At 36.3% G+C, this 15347-nt stretch overlaps 3 protein-coding genes across 3 annotated transcripts; all 3 read right to left on the reverse strand.

The window, feature by feature from the left end:
* Positions 1 to 483: 483 nt before the first annotated feature.
* Positions 484 to 1928, reverse strand: LOC113328861. The gene is made up of 3 exons (XM_026575857.1): positions 1911 to 1928; positions 1681 to 1755; positions 484 to 999 (listed from the first exon to the last, which is right to left on the reverse strand). Exons 1-3 carry the CDS (start codon positions 1926 to 1928, stop codon positions 484 to 486), a joined length of 609 nt encoding a protein of 202 aa, XP_026431642.1.
* Positions 1929 to 5265: 3337 nt separating this feature from the next.
* On the reverse strand, positions 5266 to 7327 carry LOC113328643. The gene is made up of 2 exons (XM_026575688.1): positions 6890 to 7327; positions 5266 to 6496 (listed from the first exon to the last, which is right to left on the reverse strand). The coding sequence occupies exons 1-2, from the start codon at positions 6970 to 6972 to the stop codon at positions 5998 to 6000; spliced, it is 582 nt and encodes a 193-aa protein (XP_026431473.1). The 5' UTR covers positions 6973 to 7327; the 3' UTR covers positions 5266 to 5997.
* A 2862-nt stretch (positions 7328 to 10189) lies between these two features.
* On the reverse strand, positions 10190 to 11740 carry LOC113328642 (transcription factor MYB74-like). Its single transcript, XM_026575687.1, has 3 exons — positions 11535 to 11740; positions 11310 to 11439; positions 10190 to 11185 (listed from the first exon to the last, which is right to left on the reverse strand). The coding sequence occupies exons 1-3, from the start codon at positions 11665 to 11667 to the stop codon at positions 10330 to 10332; spliced, it is 1119 nt and encodes a 372-aa protein (XP_026431472.1). The 5' UTR covers positions 11668 to 11740; the 3' UTR covers positions 10190 to 10329.
* Between the last annotated feature and the right edge of the window lie 3607 nt (positions 11741 to 15347).

Below are 15347 nucleotides of genomic sequence, written 5' to 3' on the forward strand. Positions count from 1 at the left end.
AGATGAATATCCCTCTAGCATATCACATTCACGTTATCACTTGGCAAAATATGGGATCTTCTAGCATTACGTATATGTGACGGTTTCTATGACCGGTTTATATGTGGATTGACTGATGGTTTACTTGTTTTATCTTATCCTGCTGATTTAACTGACCGGAAATTATTTTTATACTCCTGCTTCTGCGTCAACCAACCGTCAGTGGTTCGTTGTATCAGGTTGGATCCACCGTTCCCAAATGGATTCACTACTATTGGATCGAGGGCTTAAACAACTATATATCATGTGATCTGAGAAAGCGTGAGGAGCAAAGTGGGTAGCAAGTTAATCAAAACCATGTCCATGAGTTTTTCCTTCTTTTTTTTTTTTCGAAGAAACATAAAGTTTTATTTAAACCACAGAGAACAGTATAAACTTGCAGAAATTACAGACAACAACAGAACCATCACCTAATTGAAACAAAACAAAACACCTAGTAAACACCTACTCTCCACTAACCAGCTCATACATGTCCTTGTTTAAAGACTGAATAAGGATATGAGGAGGATGAGAGTGCCATTTTTGATTACATATATTCCTTCTAGCATACTTAGCTAGGTCATCAGCCACCAGATTACAACTTCTAGGAACAAACTGAACTACAATATCACACATACTTTGAAATAAAGAAACACATTCAGCTAGTAAGTTCTTATCTTCCCATCTTACATTATCTAGATGATTCTTTTGAACAGCTTCCATTATACCTTTGTCGTCACCTTCCACAATAATCTTGCTTAAGCCCTTTTCTCGAATCCATTGAGCTGCCATAAGAAGAGCTAACGCTTCCGCCTGATCTATATCTCGTGCTCCTCTGACCCTGGCCATGGCTGCCACGAACTTCCCTGAATCATTATGAACAACAATAGATACACCAGCTAAATTAGTAGAATGGCTAAAGGAAGCATCAAAGTTAACTTTCAACCATGTGACAGGGGGAGGCTTCCAATGATTCCTAATCTGAACATTATGTAGAAGGTTACAACTAGGGTTATTGTGAATGCAAATTCTACAGTCGTAACAAAACTTAAATATTTGAGAAACTATGGATCTAGGTGACTGAGTTTTATGATTAAACAATTTCATGCACCGGATTTTCCAAATGAACCACATCGTAATAACTGTCAGATTGAGTAAATCCTTTCGAGCTACTGAGACCAAATTAGCCCGAGAAATCCAAAATAAAATCCAATCCTGAAGATTAGGAAATTTGTAAGCTTCCTGCATTATAATGTGAGAGACTCCCAGCCAAACTTCCTTAGCAAAAGAGCATTGAAGAAGAAGATGATCAGCAGTCTCCAAAATAGAACCACACATTCCACATTGACAACTATCCAAAGAAGCAACTCTCTGAAATTTGGCAGCGACCGGCAATATTTGCTGAGCTACTTTCCATAAGAATAGTTGACATTTATAAGGAATTTCCAGATGCCAAATAATTAACCACATTCTTTGATGTTGCTCAGATAACACTTGGTGTCTGTGTTGCATCAGTATGGCCATATAAGTTGACCTAACTGAGAACTCCCCATGTCTTGTAAGAGACCAACAAAGACGATCCTTAGCTAGTTGTGGAGGAATTCTGATATTTTGTATTGTCTGTAATTGTTCATGTGTACAATGTTGAAGTAGCTTGTTTACCTTCCACTCTCTATGCTCATGGTCTATAAAATCTTTCACCTTAACTGCAACTTGAGGAGAAGCAAAAACTGGAGGCTGATAGTCATAATTAGAAATACCTCCAAACCAATGATCTTGAAAGAAATTTATTCTTGAGCCATCACCTATCTCCCAAACATGAAATCTTCTTATCCCTTTCAGACCTATTTGAATTCCATGCCAAATCCAGGTCCCTTTCTCTTTGATTTTACCATATATAGGATCTTCATTTTTAAAATAATTGAGCCCATTTGGCTTCCTTGTTATGAAGCATTCTCTAAGCAGTTTTTGTTAACATAGCTTCATTAAGATACTTCATGTTTTTAAAACCCAAACCCCCTTGTCTTTTAGGTTTATTCAGTTCCTTCCACCCAATACCATAACAACCCTTAGAAGAATTCTTATTCCACCAATAATTCCGTTGTAATGCTCCCATCTGATCGACTATTTTATTCGGAATTTTCATACAACTCATTTGAAAATGAGCCATAGCCCCAACTGCAGCTTGAATCTGAGTACTGCGGCCAGCCTGGTTGACCAATTTACCTTGCCAAGCCTGAAGTCTAGAATTCATTTTATCAACAGTTTCTGCACAACATGACTGTTTATTTCTACCAATAAAAAGCGGAATACCCAAATATTTTTCTTTTAACTGCATTCTTCATCACATTTTCACTGAGTCAGAAATAGAAGCTTTGACAGTGTCATTCATATGATTACTAAAATGAATACTAGACTTGTGCAAACTAACCTTTTGTCCAGAAATCTCACAAAACTGATTAATAAGCTTCATTAGGTTAGGAATCGAAGAACCTGCTGTTGAAGAGAATAATATACAATCGTCAGCGAAAAAGAGATGAGATATCTTATGGCCACCTCGAACTGGTTGTAAGGGAGAAATTAAACCAGCAGATTCAGCATTTTGCAGCATACGACTGAAAGCCTCCATACATAAAATAAAAAGACACTAGTAGAAAAATGATGATCCGTAACAATTAACAACTGTTACTGTATTATTTTCGTAACAGTTTTAGTTTTTTCTGCGGTGTTACTAAAGCCCCTGTTACGGAAAGTTTATAAAACCTGTTACGGAAAGGCTATTGAAAAATGACTCGTAAATTCTAAAACTATTACTGTTGGTAGTTTTCAGTAACACTTTATAAAATATATGTTACTGAATAATTTCTACTGTAACTATTTTACATAAAACCGTTACCGTTAGCAGTTTATTGTAACATGTTTAGGAACAAACTGTTGCTATTGTTTGAGTAACCGTAACAGTTTTTATTGAAACTGTCATAAAAACTGACAGTTTTTATTGACTACCATCACCTCCACCACTAGCGCCACCACTACCTCCACCACCAGCACTGCCACAACCATCAACACTAGCATCTCCACAACTGTCACCACCATGTACGCCGCGTCCACTACCATGAGTTGGTCTTCTTGGACATGAAATATAAATTCTATAACAGTACACTTCACAAGATTCGACCTTGAGACCTATTGCATTAATTATAACTCTTGAACCACTCTTCCATGTTTTCCTTTTGTTTAATGTTATCCAAATAAAATATTTACTCTCATTAGACAGTAAACTATACCTCCACCACGCAACTACAACAAAATTTATATTTTTAATATTCCTACATATTTTTACAACTTGTTTATTATTTTGTATTATATTCGATTTTTTCTCAAACCTTAGGTAACCATCAGTATGATCCATGGCTAGCTCTCGTGCTTAGAACTAAATCAAGATGTTAAATTAATGTCAGTCCATAAGTAGTTATTTTTTTTGAACCGGATACCCAAAAACTAGTTATACAAATAAATAATTTACAGAAATGTCACGATAATGTCAACTATGGTAACCTATTAAACATGTCGCAGTAACATAGATATATAGTAAAATTTGGTTTAAAAAATGTTACGGTAATGCCAACTACGGTGACATATTAAATATGTTACGGTAACATAGGTATATAATAACAGTTGGTTTAAAGAACTGTAATGGTAATGTCGACATACAAAATATGTTACAGTAACATGGGTATATAGTAACACTTACTATAAAAACAGGTACAGTATACAACCTGGATGACATTATGTAACAGTTCTTACGAAAAGTGTTACTGTTATTTAACTATCTAACATCTAGTAACAGGCATTTTACGAACTGTTACTTTATAAAAGTTTGAACTGTTACTAAATGTCACTTTTTTACTAGTGAGATAAGGCGAAAGAGCATCACCTTGACGTAATACTCTTGTAGGAGTAAAAGTTGGAGTAGGAGATCCATTTAATAAAATTGAAATAGATGACGTGCTAATACATTGATTAATTAACTGGCACCATTTAGAACTGAAGCCTAAGCATTCCATAATCTTAATTATGAAAACTCATTCCATTCTATCAAAAGCTTTTATCATATCTAGCTTAATAGCCACTGCACCTGGAAACATCTTTGTTCTTTTCATAAAATCAATTAACTCATGCGCAATTATTGTATTGTCTAATAAATTTATTCCTGGTACATAGGCTGCTTTCCAAGGTGAGATGATACTGGGAAGATATTTATTTAATCTATCAATATCAAACCTAAGAACACAAAAAAAAAAAAAAAAATTCATACTAAAGCAATATCTTCCTTAAATTGATACCCATGTTGGAGATCAGATTGAAGTTTAAACACAGCTTCCTGAGAAATAATTGTAGATTGTTGAGCTTCATGAATCTGGTGTTGAATATGACGAATCCCCTCATCTACATTATCAAAAGTTATCCTCTTCCAGATGCGAATATCCTGACGCGCTTTATTTAATTTTTCTGTAAACTTCGCAGCAGGGGACCCATCTGAAGTATATCTCCAAGTCTTAGTAATAAGATCTTTGAATGTACCATGCTTGGTCCAGGTTTTATATAATCTGAAAGGCTTGTAACATTTTGATAGCTGAGGTGATGTTGTTAAGAATATTGGAGCATGATCAGATCCCATAGGAATTAAATTATGAAGAATAGCATCAGGAAATAAGGAAAACCATTCAACTGAAGCTAGAGCTCTGTCTAATCTAGTTTGAACAAATTGAATCTACTGCCTTCTATTAGACCAGGTGAAAGGATGACCAGAACAAGGAATATCTTGAAGCCCATACCGAGAAACTGTTTCTTGAACTATGCTAGGAGTAGGAGTTGTGTGGGTTGTAAAAGATTGACGTTCATATGAAGATAAAGTAACATTTAGATCTCCAATAATCACCCAGGGTAAATCCATATGCTGACCCATGTCTGCTATAATCTGCCACTGGTTGATTCTCTCCTCTTCATAGCATGAGTTATACATACAGGTAAGAACCCACTGTTGATTCTTCGGATGATGAAATTAACCATAAATCATTATAATGCATAAATTCTATCTTGAATCCATCCTTCCATAAAACTGCTAAGCCTCCCTTCTTTATCTTATCATTGTGACACCAAATATTTGGATAACTCATAGAATGTAACAAAAAAATGCATTTTTATTCTGTTATTTGGTTTCCGACAGAAAAATAATATCCGGATTAAATTGATGGATGCATTCCCTTAAATGTTGTCTAGTATGTTTACTACCTAGACCTTGAACATTCCATGCAAGAATGCGCATATTGATAACACAAAGAAAAAAGATAAACGTTTTATGAAACCACCTAGTCTTGAGGGAAGACGAGTGAAAATGAACATATACAAACAACAAATATAAAGACAAGAAAACAAAGTCGAAATAACTTTTAAGAAAACAAACATGATCTTCCTGCCCTGCCAAGTGAGTTCCAGGATGCGCAAGTAGGTTGTCCCAGTCTCCTTGCATGGTAATAGCTCGATAAAAAGAAGGACGCATGTGAAGCTCAGTGCTATTGTAAATTCCTGGTACAGTTTCATCTTGATACTCCCTGAGCATTTGACTCTCATTTCTGTCCTCCGGAAAATGAACACTAGCTTGACTGCACTCAGCTGAAATTTCTCTAACTCTTTTCGGCCTTCTAGCAGTAGAGGTTTCCGGCGTTCCAACTGACTGAGTATAAATGATGGAGACATGAAAACCATCCTGAGGTATTTGGAAATGTTTCTTATCCATTTTTTTTCCTCTAGACTTCTTGGGAGAAATTAGAATTTTTTCCCCTTGTTGGTATTAAGGATTATATTGCCTGGGATCAATAACCTCACCAAAATCTTCTCCAAATTTGAAGATAAAACTCGCAATGGTTTGCACATGTTCAGCTTTATCACCACATTCAGATTCATTATGAGCTAGAATTAGGCATGCAGGACAAAGTTTTCTTGGTTGTCGCTGAAATAGATGGGAATCCATTGGGTAACCTTTGCTGCATTTTCAGTCATTATTCCACGTAACATCGGATTTGAAATATTAAATTCAATAAGAACACTTACAACATTGGTGTCCATAGGATTTCCATCTTCTGGAATTAGCTTGAGCGGATTGCCAAGTATACTGGAAATTTGATTCTCAACTTCAACATTCAAATATTCAGGTGGAAGCTTTTTGATATCAATCCAGAACTGTTGAGTGAGAAAATCAATATCTTCTGGGAGAATTGAAGGATGCCATTCACGGAAGATAACCAAATAACCATTAAAGCTCCAAGGACCCTCTTCCAATACTGAGTTATAGCTATCCCAATCATAAAATCGAAAGATATACATATTAGTAGCATGTCTCCTCACTTGAAAATGTCCATGTCCCCAGGCCATAGTAGCTTCTTGTTCAACCTTTTCTACTCCCATTGGATGCTCACTGATAATTTTTGCAATTAAACTAACTGACCATTTCTTAATACTAGGTTGTAATTTGATGTGAGGGTACCTGATCACTCTTTGAATGCTATCATCCTCATCTAGTTTAGTGTTTTTAATTCTTTCAATAAGATCAGAAACCTCACCCGCAGACTTTCTGGTGGACATTGAGAAAGCTAAAAAGATGAAAACGATGAACAACATATAATGAAGCATAGATATCCTGAAGAGTCCTCTATTTAAAGAGCAAAGACATCTAAACCTTATTCTAAGTGTTGAACATTTCAGCCATTGCTTTCCACCTCTTAATACATTAAATCCATGAGTTATCCAATTTGTATTTTTGCTTTCTCGATCAGAACAGCTTGAATAAAAAGAGTATCGTTTAAAGTACCTGAGAAAATTGTCGGACTGTGTTTCACATGTCATCCTTATCTCCGTATTATTGAACTGCTCACTTTGAATCCTTATCTCCATATACAACCTTTGAAATTGGGATAACCTTTAAAATTGGGACAATCTTTGAAATTGGGACAACCTTTGAACTGGAACCTCTAGCAGAGAGTCAGATCAAGCCACCTAGCAATACCTTCTAGACATGGAGGAAATTACAACATCAAATAAATTAGGTCAAGACAAACTTCGACTAAATCAAAATTTATCGATCAGAAAACTCAATCAAACATGATAAAGACTGTTCAGTAAAGAGATATAATACATAAAACAAAGAAACTGAAAGAGATTTGCGATGGATTTGAGGACAAGATCAACTCAGTTGACCGATTCTATCACTGAGTCAATCGCCGATTCATTCGCCTAGATGTCCATGAGTTAAGTCTCTGCATTTACGAAATAATCAAAAACAAATAAAAATTGATGATAAGAAAACGGGTGCTGACAAGTTTCGGACTCGAGCAAATAGTATCATCAACCAATAACTTACATTGGAAAAACCCCGAAGCTGGCGCAAAAATTTAATGCTAAGGGATTGAAAGTCGGCGCAAAAATTTAATGCTAAGGGATTCAAAGTCTTACCTCTGAACAAAATGTACCTATTAGAAGGGATTCGAACCCATGGTCTGTATGTCCTAAGATTTTTCTCATATATTCCCTTCGTCCCAAGTTAGATAGGCTAGTTGTAGTTTGCACAATTTTTAAGACAAGGAGGAAATGAGAGTATACTTAAGTATTTTTTACAATTATATATTTATGGATAATAACTAGTAAAACTTAGAAATGATTTATCTCTTAAACTATACCACGTTATTTCGTAAACTTTGTACCGTTGAAAAACATTTTAAAACATCTACGCAACAAATATAAACATGGCTATCAAATTATACATGAAGTATTTCTTATAGTAACAATAATCAATTAAAAGGGTAATTTTAGAAATACCCCCTTGATTAGTGAAATAGTTCATATATTTTGGGACAAACTTTAACACCAATTAGCTCGTCTAATTTGGGATGGAGGGAATATAAAACTGGATATGTTTTGTGAAAACTAACTCCCATTGACTTCTGAGTTTGGCAAGCAATTTGAAGTCACATTTTCGAAAGATTATTTATATCCGAGAAAATTTTAAGTTTCCTTCAGGTAATCAGGAGTGCACAAAATTTTTAAGAATTAAAGAAAAAAATCCAGTTCTCGGTAATTATTAGAATTTGTTGCACGTTGTCTACAAGATATTATAGTCTCATCATTTTTACTTAGTGATTCTAGTAGTTCTATAACCAAAGAACACTTTATAAGCAGTAATTTCTAGTACTCCCACTTCAAATTACGAAACCGGCTGTTAACGCCAGTTATGTCAAAATCACTCGAGGTGGCATAACAATGCTGACTAACAAGTAGATGTCACTGTAATACAGTGATAAAGTTTCTGAGTGATGATACCAGCGACCTGAGCTCAAAACTCGTCAGTAACGGAGTGAGGGAATTTTTCTCTTTTTTTTCCTAGCTACCTGGGCTCCTAGATAATAAACTTCTTTGAGGTTTAAATTTTAATACAACCTTCGACTTTTTAAATGCTGACTAACAAAGTTTCCCAATTAAGGCATTGACTTTCATCGCATTCAATGGTTAAACTTTCCACAAGAGACATGCCAAGATTTCTTCCAACTAGATGTGGTCCCTACCTAGCCTCCAATCCTCGAGTGGACCTCTGCCATTCTAACACGTACCCGTTAATCCAAAAGTTAAAAATAACTTCCCATATTTTTGCTTTACTAACACGTGAATGTATTAATCGAGCCTAGGGTACGTGTCCGCTTGTTACCGAAATTGAAAGTCAAAATAGTTCATCATGGTCTGATCCAATGGCCGTTATACTAAGATGATTACTTAATGATCCTCCAATTATTGAAACAACTGTAGAAACAAATCTGTTTATGAAGTTAACACACCCTTTTCATCTAGAAGGTTTAAGTTTTGCTTAGTCGGCATATGGCTTAGAAACAAACATGATTCACAATAACACGGAACAAATCTAATGTAAAACAAAAACATGAACAGTGAAGCATGCAGCTGTAAACAACTTACGGGTCCTATAAAGCATACTATCTAGTTAATCGGTGTTTAAATGACATTTCAATCTCAAAGATGATTCACCAGAACATGGAACAAATTAATATAAAACAAAAACATGAACTACGAAGCTGTAAACAACTTAGATGAACAAATTAATCTCAGCTTTTGAGCTAATTTTGGGAGTTATAAAACGAAAGATGTGATTCTTAACCCACATGTAGTATATAAGATTTTCATTCACAACCCTATAAAATTAAACGCCAAATTAACAATCTTCACGGAAGTGTACACAGAAGGGACACCTGGGATTTAAGCTTCACAACTGAAATGACCCAAATGTGTCACACATGTTACGCATCCGCTTGATTAAAATTTCATGTGTTAGACTCAAGAAAGGCTACCTGTGGTTCTGTGTACTGAGATAAATGGTCCATTATCGGTATATCGGTCATCTAGGTCCTCCGGGTTTCTGCAAACAGTAAACCTTGATCAACTCTGTGTTAATTGGCAAGTCTTTTTTCAGGTTAATTAGACTATAGAGCTCCTTAATTATCGAATCCCAGATTTTTATCCCTTACCAAAATCAATTTGTGCGGTCGATTAAGTTAATCAAAATCCGGCAAGAAACTTGTCACAGCAGGTTCCAACTCCAGTCAAGAATAGTGGAAAGCAAATTATGAAACTGTGTGTATGAACACAAAGATACTTGTGATTTGTAGCAAACGGATTTATTTCATTTGATAAGTTATTCATGGTCCCTTAAATGACACCAGGTACGTACGTACCCTTGGACCCATACTTACGTTTTGCTATCCATTTGACTAAAATTGAATTTACACTCTAATTGATGGTAGTGGTTACCGGTTAGATAATAATCTTCTAATAATAACAATAAGGACATAATCTTCTAATAATAAAAATAAGGACATAATCTTCAATCAACAAATTATAAAATATCGAGAGACATGACTAACAATAATGCACATTTATTCCCACGAGAAAACAAAAGAGGAAAGCTTGATACAGTATATATGTGGTAAGCTGTACTCAATTTAGAAAATGTAACCAACAAATTCTTAATTAAAAAAAAATAAGGATTTTATTAATTAATATAAAATAATCATACAGAATCAACAGTACTAATCTCTATCACAGACGCATTTCTAGTTGGGTACTGGCGAAGTCATTAGATGGTGATCTGAGTTCAGCCACATGCCTACACCATATATAATTTACCGATCAAAAAAAAACACTGATCTTTTGTGAATGACAATCACCCATCTTTTCCATATTAAAATCTGATTATATGAATTCGTTCACACCGAAAATATCAGGGATTTCGAACTTGAGAACATTATTGCTGCAGTAACTCTCTCTTTCATCTTCTGTACTACTTGTGATATATGTTGAGGAATAAGAGTTCAAAGGTGGTGGACTTGACGAAGGTGTTGACAAGACAGAAGCTAAATTAATACTCGGATCAGTAGAACTGCTTATTGAGTTGAAATTTGAGTTATACGATATAGGGTCCACGATTGAAGATTGATCTGAACCAGAATAGAAACTGTAATCTGGTAATGAAACCAAATTATCTATGAAAGTAGAACCATGCATGGTCTGCACATTCTCTTCCCATTCTAAATCTTGCTGACTAGGAAAGTTTGTTGGGTTTGCTTGAAGTTGCTCTACATTGGCATGTAAAAGTTGAGTTTCGATATTAGAGAAAGGAGTGGTAGTAGTTGTGATTGATGTAGTGCAGTTTTGTAGTTGATGAAGGTTCTGGAATTGGAACTGGTTTTGGTTTTGTTCTTGGATTTGTGAATTGGAATACTGGTATTCTTGAAGATTCGGTAAGACGAAATTCGAGTTTTGGTCATTACGTTGAGATGAAAAGAGAGTTGCGGCTAATCTTAGAAGGTCTGGATGATTAGATAGAGGTTGGTCAAGCCCGAGTAATCTTGAGATATTCAGTTGAGATGAATTGTTGTATAAAGATGAGTTATTAAGTAGCGAAGAGAGATCTAAAAGATCGAGACGTGGACTGTGCGTAACTGGGTCTATTCCCATCCTCAATAGTCTTTTCCGAATGTGAGTATTCCAGTAGTTCTTGATTTCATTATCGGTTCTTCCCGGTAATCTAGCAGCAATTGCAGACCATCTGAAAGTAACAACCATTTGAAAGTTAGAACCAAATAAATCATAAGTAGCAGGGTATGTCCCTGTACAGTATTAAACATCAAAATATCACTTTTTAAAGGACGAACCAAGAGAGTACTACTTACTTGTTGCCTAAAACACTATGCAACTGAATGATGGTTTCTTCTTCTTCAAATGAAAACCTTCCTCTCTTAATATCAGGTCTTAGATAGTTAGTCCATCGGAGACGACAACTCTTTCCACATCTTTTAAGACCTAAAAAAGAATCCAAGAAAAAAAAAATCATCAAAACTCATGCTCTATATAACAAAAAGATATTAAAAAGAAGAAGCTCAAAAATATTTTCATACCAGCATTTTTAGGAAGGGTTCTCCAGCTACCATGACCATGTTTTTGTATATATTCGACAAGCTTCTGATCTTCTTCAGGTGTCCATGGCCCTTTCTTTAAACCATTCTTATCACAACAGGGTGCTCTTCCCATGATGATTTTAAATCACAGTAAGTAGTGGTTGTTCCGAATAATGTTTGTTTTTCTCTTTTTTGAAGACTCAAAATTAAAGAGAGAAGTAATGTTGTTGACAATGAGAGTTGGAAGAGAGTAGATGAGCTATAAATAGTAGTGAAAACACAGAGATAAAAGGAGAAAGTGATGAAGTAGTGATGAAGAAGTCAAAGGGATTCGGTGCCGGCCTTATTTTATCATACTAGCGTACGTGTCTCGCCTTTAGGGGATCATGAAAATCCCTTTACATGATTGCTCTTTTTATTAACTTTTTCTTACCAAAACGTTTTGTTGTAAGTAAAAAAAAAAAACTGAATTTTTGAAGAGTAGTTCAGGACACACCTGGTTTGAACACCATAAACACACGGTATGGCCACAAATGGCAGGAGTTTTAACATTGCGGCTGTGAAGAATTTTGTAATTTTAATCAACCTTGGGAAATTTCAGAAAATTACAGCACGTAAATCATTAAAAGTATTTTCTTTTTTTCCTGGAGCATATTAAGATCATTTTCTGAAAAGCCTGACACCTTCGGGGGGGGGGATATCATCAAAATAAGTTGAAATTATTTTCAGAAAATCTACACCTAAAATAGTTTTCTCCAACTCGTTCTGGATTCACATTACGTAGCCGTCAGGACTGAGGTCTTTGACAGTATTAGGACACGTAACCCCTTTTCTTTCTTCTTTCAAAAACCGTGTTTTGCTGATGCCTTTTATGACGGCGTTGTTTCTGTGTGGCTTGCTAGCTAATATTTCCTGAAGCTCCAAGTACTCGGCTTGACTGACTCATCTTATGGCTTCAGAGTCTAGAATTCAGAAATATAATATCATGTTCTTAAGAATTATTTTCACCTGTATATGTGGTTTGTGCCAAACTGCCAATGATTCACAATAAATTACTTCAGTAATTGAACTACCACAAATTGTTTGAGAATGATCCAGATATGTAATGATATATAAGCTTCAGTAATGGTTTGTGTAATTCATAATAAATTACTTCAACAATCACATCCCTGAAAATCGGTTTCCAAGTTTTGTCAAGTCCACTGATTTCAACACGGAATCAGAACGATTCAAAGTAGTGGTGACTACATAATCTAATTGGGTAGTTTGGCTACTAAGCTAACAACCGTCTTCATGAGGTAATATCTGTCACGAATAATACCAAATGAAGGAATTTTTACGCCAAACTTTTGCAAATTTTATCTTATACGTCTTTTGATTTTAAAGCTAGGTTGAATTTGCACCAAATATACGTAATGATGTTTGGGTATGGTTAGCTAGGCTACCATATATATGCTCATAGGTACCATATAATTAAGTGAAGTACTGTAGTGGTCAAAAGTGATAAGTTATCAAAATTAGTTAAATGTTGCTTTGAGTCTTAGTGCCACACGATCAATAGCTGGCTAGGCTAAGGCTACTGTGTATACGTTGATCGCAGCTAGTTACGTAGAGGAAATGGCGTAATGCAGCTTTCTGAAGAATTTTAAACCATGTAGTACAGGTAGTCACCATTTAACTATTGATCATTGTAGGCAACGCTGACTAGTCTGTACCATATATGACTGTAGGTATAAAAAGTTAACTAATTTATATACGAATGCTCAAATGAATTAATAGTGAAGAGGTGATAACTACTAATCAGATTGGCTGACCAATTTATTAAATAAATAAATAATGATTCATGTCACACGATCAATACAAGCAAAATGCAAATGATCATAGACAAATATATATTTTAATGTAAAGGACAGATCATCCAAAATTGTACTTGCATTGCATAAGATTCAGTTTTAGCAGAAGACATATAGGGGCAATATGTATTATATTAATTCTCCTATTAAATCTTTTATCACCAATCTTGACATCCGTTTAAGTTTCTAACACCATACTTCATCCACCAAGGCCCCTCCTTGATATCTTTTTATCCATATAATGAATCACAAAATCTAATATTGGTGATGATACCAATATTATATACCTTCTCTTAAATATAGCCCACATATTTATTAACCATAATTGTAACACCCTGTGTTTTTAGCATGGCGCATGCTAAAAGATGTGACATGGCCTGAGATGAAGTTTCATGTACAGTTTCTGTTGCGTGGTACGCGGTAGATTGGCTTAAGGCCAATGTCGCGCCAAAATGGCGCATTATGTTTGGCACTTGGTCAGGGGTCAATGTTGCATCGTCATGATGCATTAGGCCAGTTAGGTAGGTGGCCTTGAGCTTGCAGCGTAATAATTGCGCATTACGAAAGTTATTGGCCTAGAGCCAATATTGCACAATCATTGTGCATCAGGACATAGAGGGCTGGCAGAACGAGTGGTGCACAATCATTGTGCATCAGCCAGAGAGGGCTGGGCAAAGGAGTGTTGCTCAATTATTGTGCGCAATCATTGCGAAGTAACGGAATCATTGCGATGAACAGTGAAGCAGGCATGTCATTTTGGCCCCCTAAACATACTTGTAGAAATTCCATTAAGACATATATAGGGAGGGGTACTTGGTTGAAGGTGCATATGCGGACTATGCACCAAGTAAGCTTCATAGCTTAGCCGGAATAGTATAAATGATACCTAAGGCTCATTTATAGCTGCGTAGCCTTGCGAAGAGGATATTTGATGCTTAGGCATCACCATGCCATGTCGCGGACCCGATGATCCATAATCATTATGCATCTTGACGGAATAGCCTACGGACCAGGCTATTACCATTTTTGCTAGGTTACGGGCCTTTTAAACGAGTTGGTTAAGATCTTGTTCCTTCGTTGATGAACTACGGTTTGTGCTTGATCCCTTTAGAGTAGGGAAGGGTACGTAGGCAACCGCAATGAGTTGCAACATTGCCGGTCCAGCACGTTGGCCCCTCATATCATTTAAGCTCGGTAGATCGACGCAAGAGATGATTGTGGCCAGACTTGATGAGGCTAGTTGCATGCCAGAAAGTGGATGCTCATACTTCTTATCAAGCTAACAAGGAGTTGATAAGCGAGGTAACGTGGGAAATGACAAGGGCTTGGTGTGGCCTACGCCAAAGTCCAAGGCCTATGCCTGGACAAGACACGGCAAAATGACGGTCTCTCAGCTAGATAGGGAATTCAGTGATGAATTCCCTATGTAGTGGCAAAGCCAGTGATGCATGTAAAATGCATTGGCATTGGCCTTATGGTCGTAAACCTTTTTGTTGAACAAGGGTAAGTTGGAACTGTGTGGAAGCTTATTTAGGTGCATCATGCTCTACGAGCATTTTTGCAAGGGTAAATGAACGTGCATTTGCCTAGCTTTAAGGCCCGGACCGTAGCTTTATCATGGCGCACCGGGGGAGTTACGGCTTGCGGGGCAACGCGCCAAAGGTGTAATTTTCCGGTACGTCACAGTTGGTATTAGAGCAAGTTCCGAGAAAACTCTAGGGACTTCTGCGGAGTGGACTCATTGGCGATTATTTTCCTTAATGGAAATTCGAAGTTGGAGAGTAGGCCAACTTTTGCGCGGAAAGAAATTCTGACTGGAACTGCCAGTTACTTTGCAATTCGAGTTGAGCTTGGATGAGTGCTGCAAGTTTTCCTGGCCTAAGTGGCACCCCAATTACGAGTGGATATCCGGAAGACCGTCTGGGACGGTGGGCAGACAATGGGACTGATCATCTCCACA

This window comes from Papaver somniferum, unplaced genomic scaffold, assembly GCF_003573695.1.
Source record: "Papaver somniferum cultivar HN1 unplaced genomic scaffold, ASM357369v1 unplaced-scaffold_114, whole genome shotgun sequence".
Lineage (NCBI taxonomy): Eukaryota > Viridiplantae > Streptophyta > Magnoliopsida > Ranunculales > Papaveraceae > Papaver > Papaver somniferum.

Coding starts and splice junctions, on each gene's coding strand:
- LOC113328861 (XM_026575857.1), bottom strand. Junction 1,000..1,680: donor ATGAGCATAGAGAGTGGAAG/GTAAACAAGCTA, acceptor CATAATGTTCAG/ATTAGGAATCATTGGAAGCC.
- LOC113328643 (XM_026575688.1), bottom strand. CDS start 6,972: ATGGAGATAAGGATTCAAAGTGAGCAGTTCAATAATACGGAGATAAGG. Junction 6,497..6,889: donor CAGTCCGACAATTTTCTCAG/GTACTTTAAACG, acceptor AAAAATTATCAG/TGAGCATCCAATGGGAGTAG.
- LOC113328642 (XM_026575687.1), bottom strand. CDS start 11,667: ATGGGAAGAGCACCCTGTTGTGATAAGAATGGTTTAAAGAAAGGGCCA. Junction 11,440..11,534: donor AACCCTTCCTAAAAATGCTG/GTATGAAAATAT, acceptor ATTCTTTTTTAG/GTCTTAAAAGATGTGGAAAG. Junction 11,186..11,309: donor CATAGTGTTTTAGGCAACAA/GTAAGTAGTACT, acceptor TGTTACTTTCAG/ATGGTCTGCAATTGCTGCTA.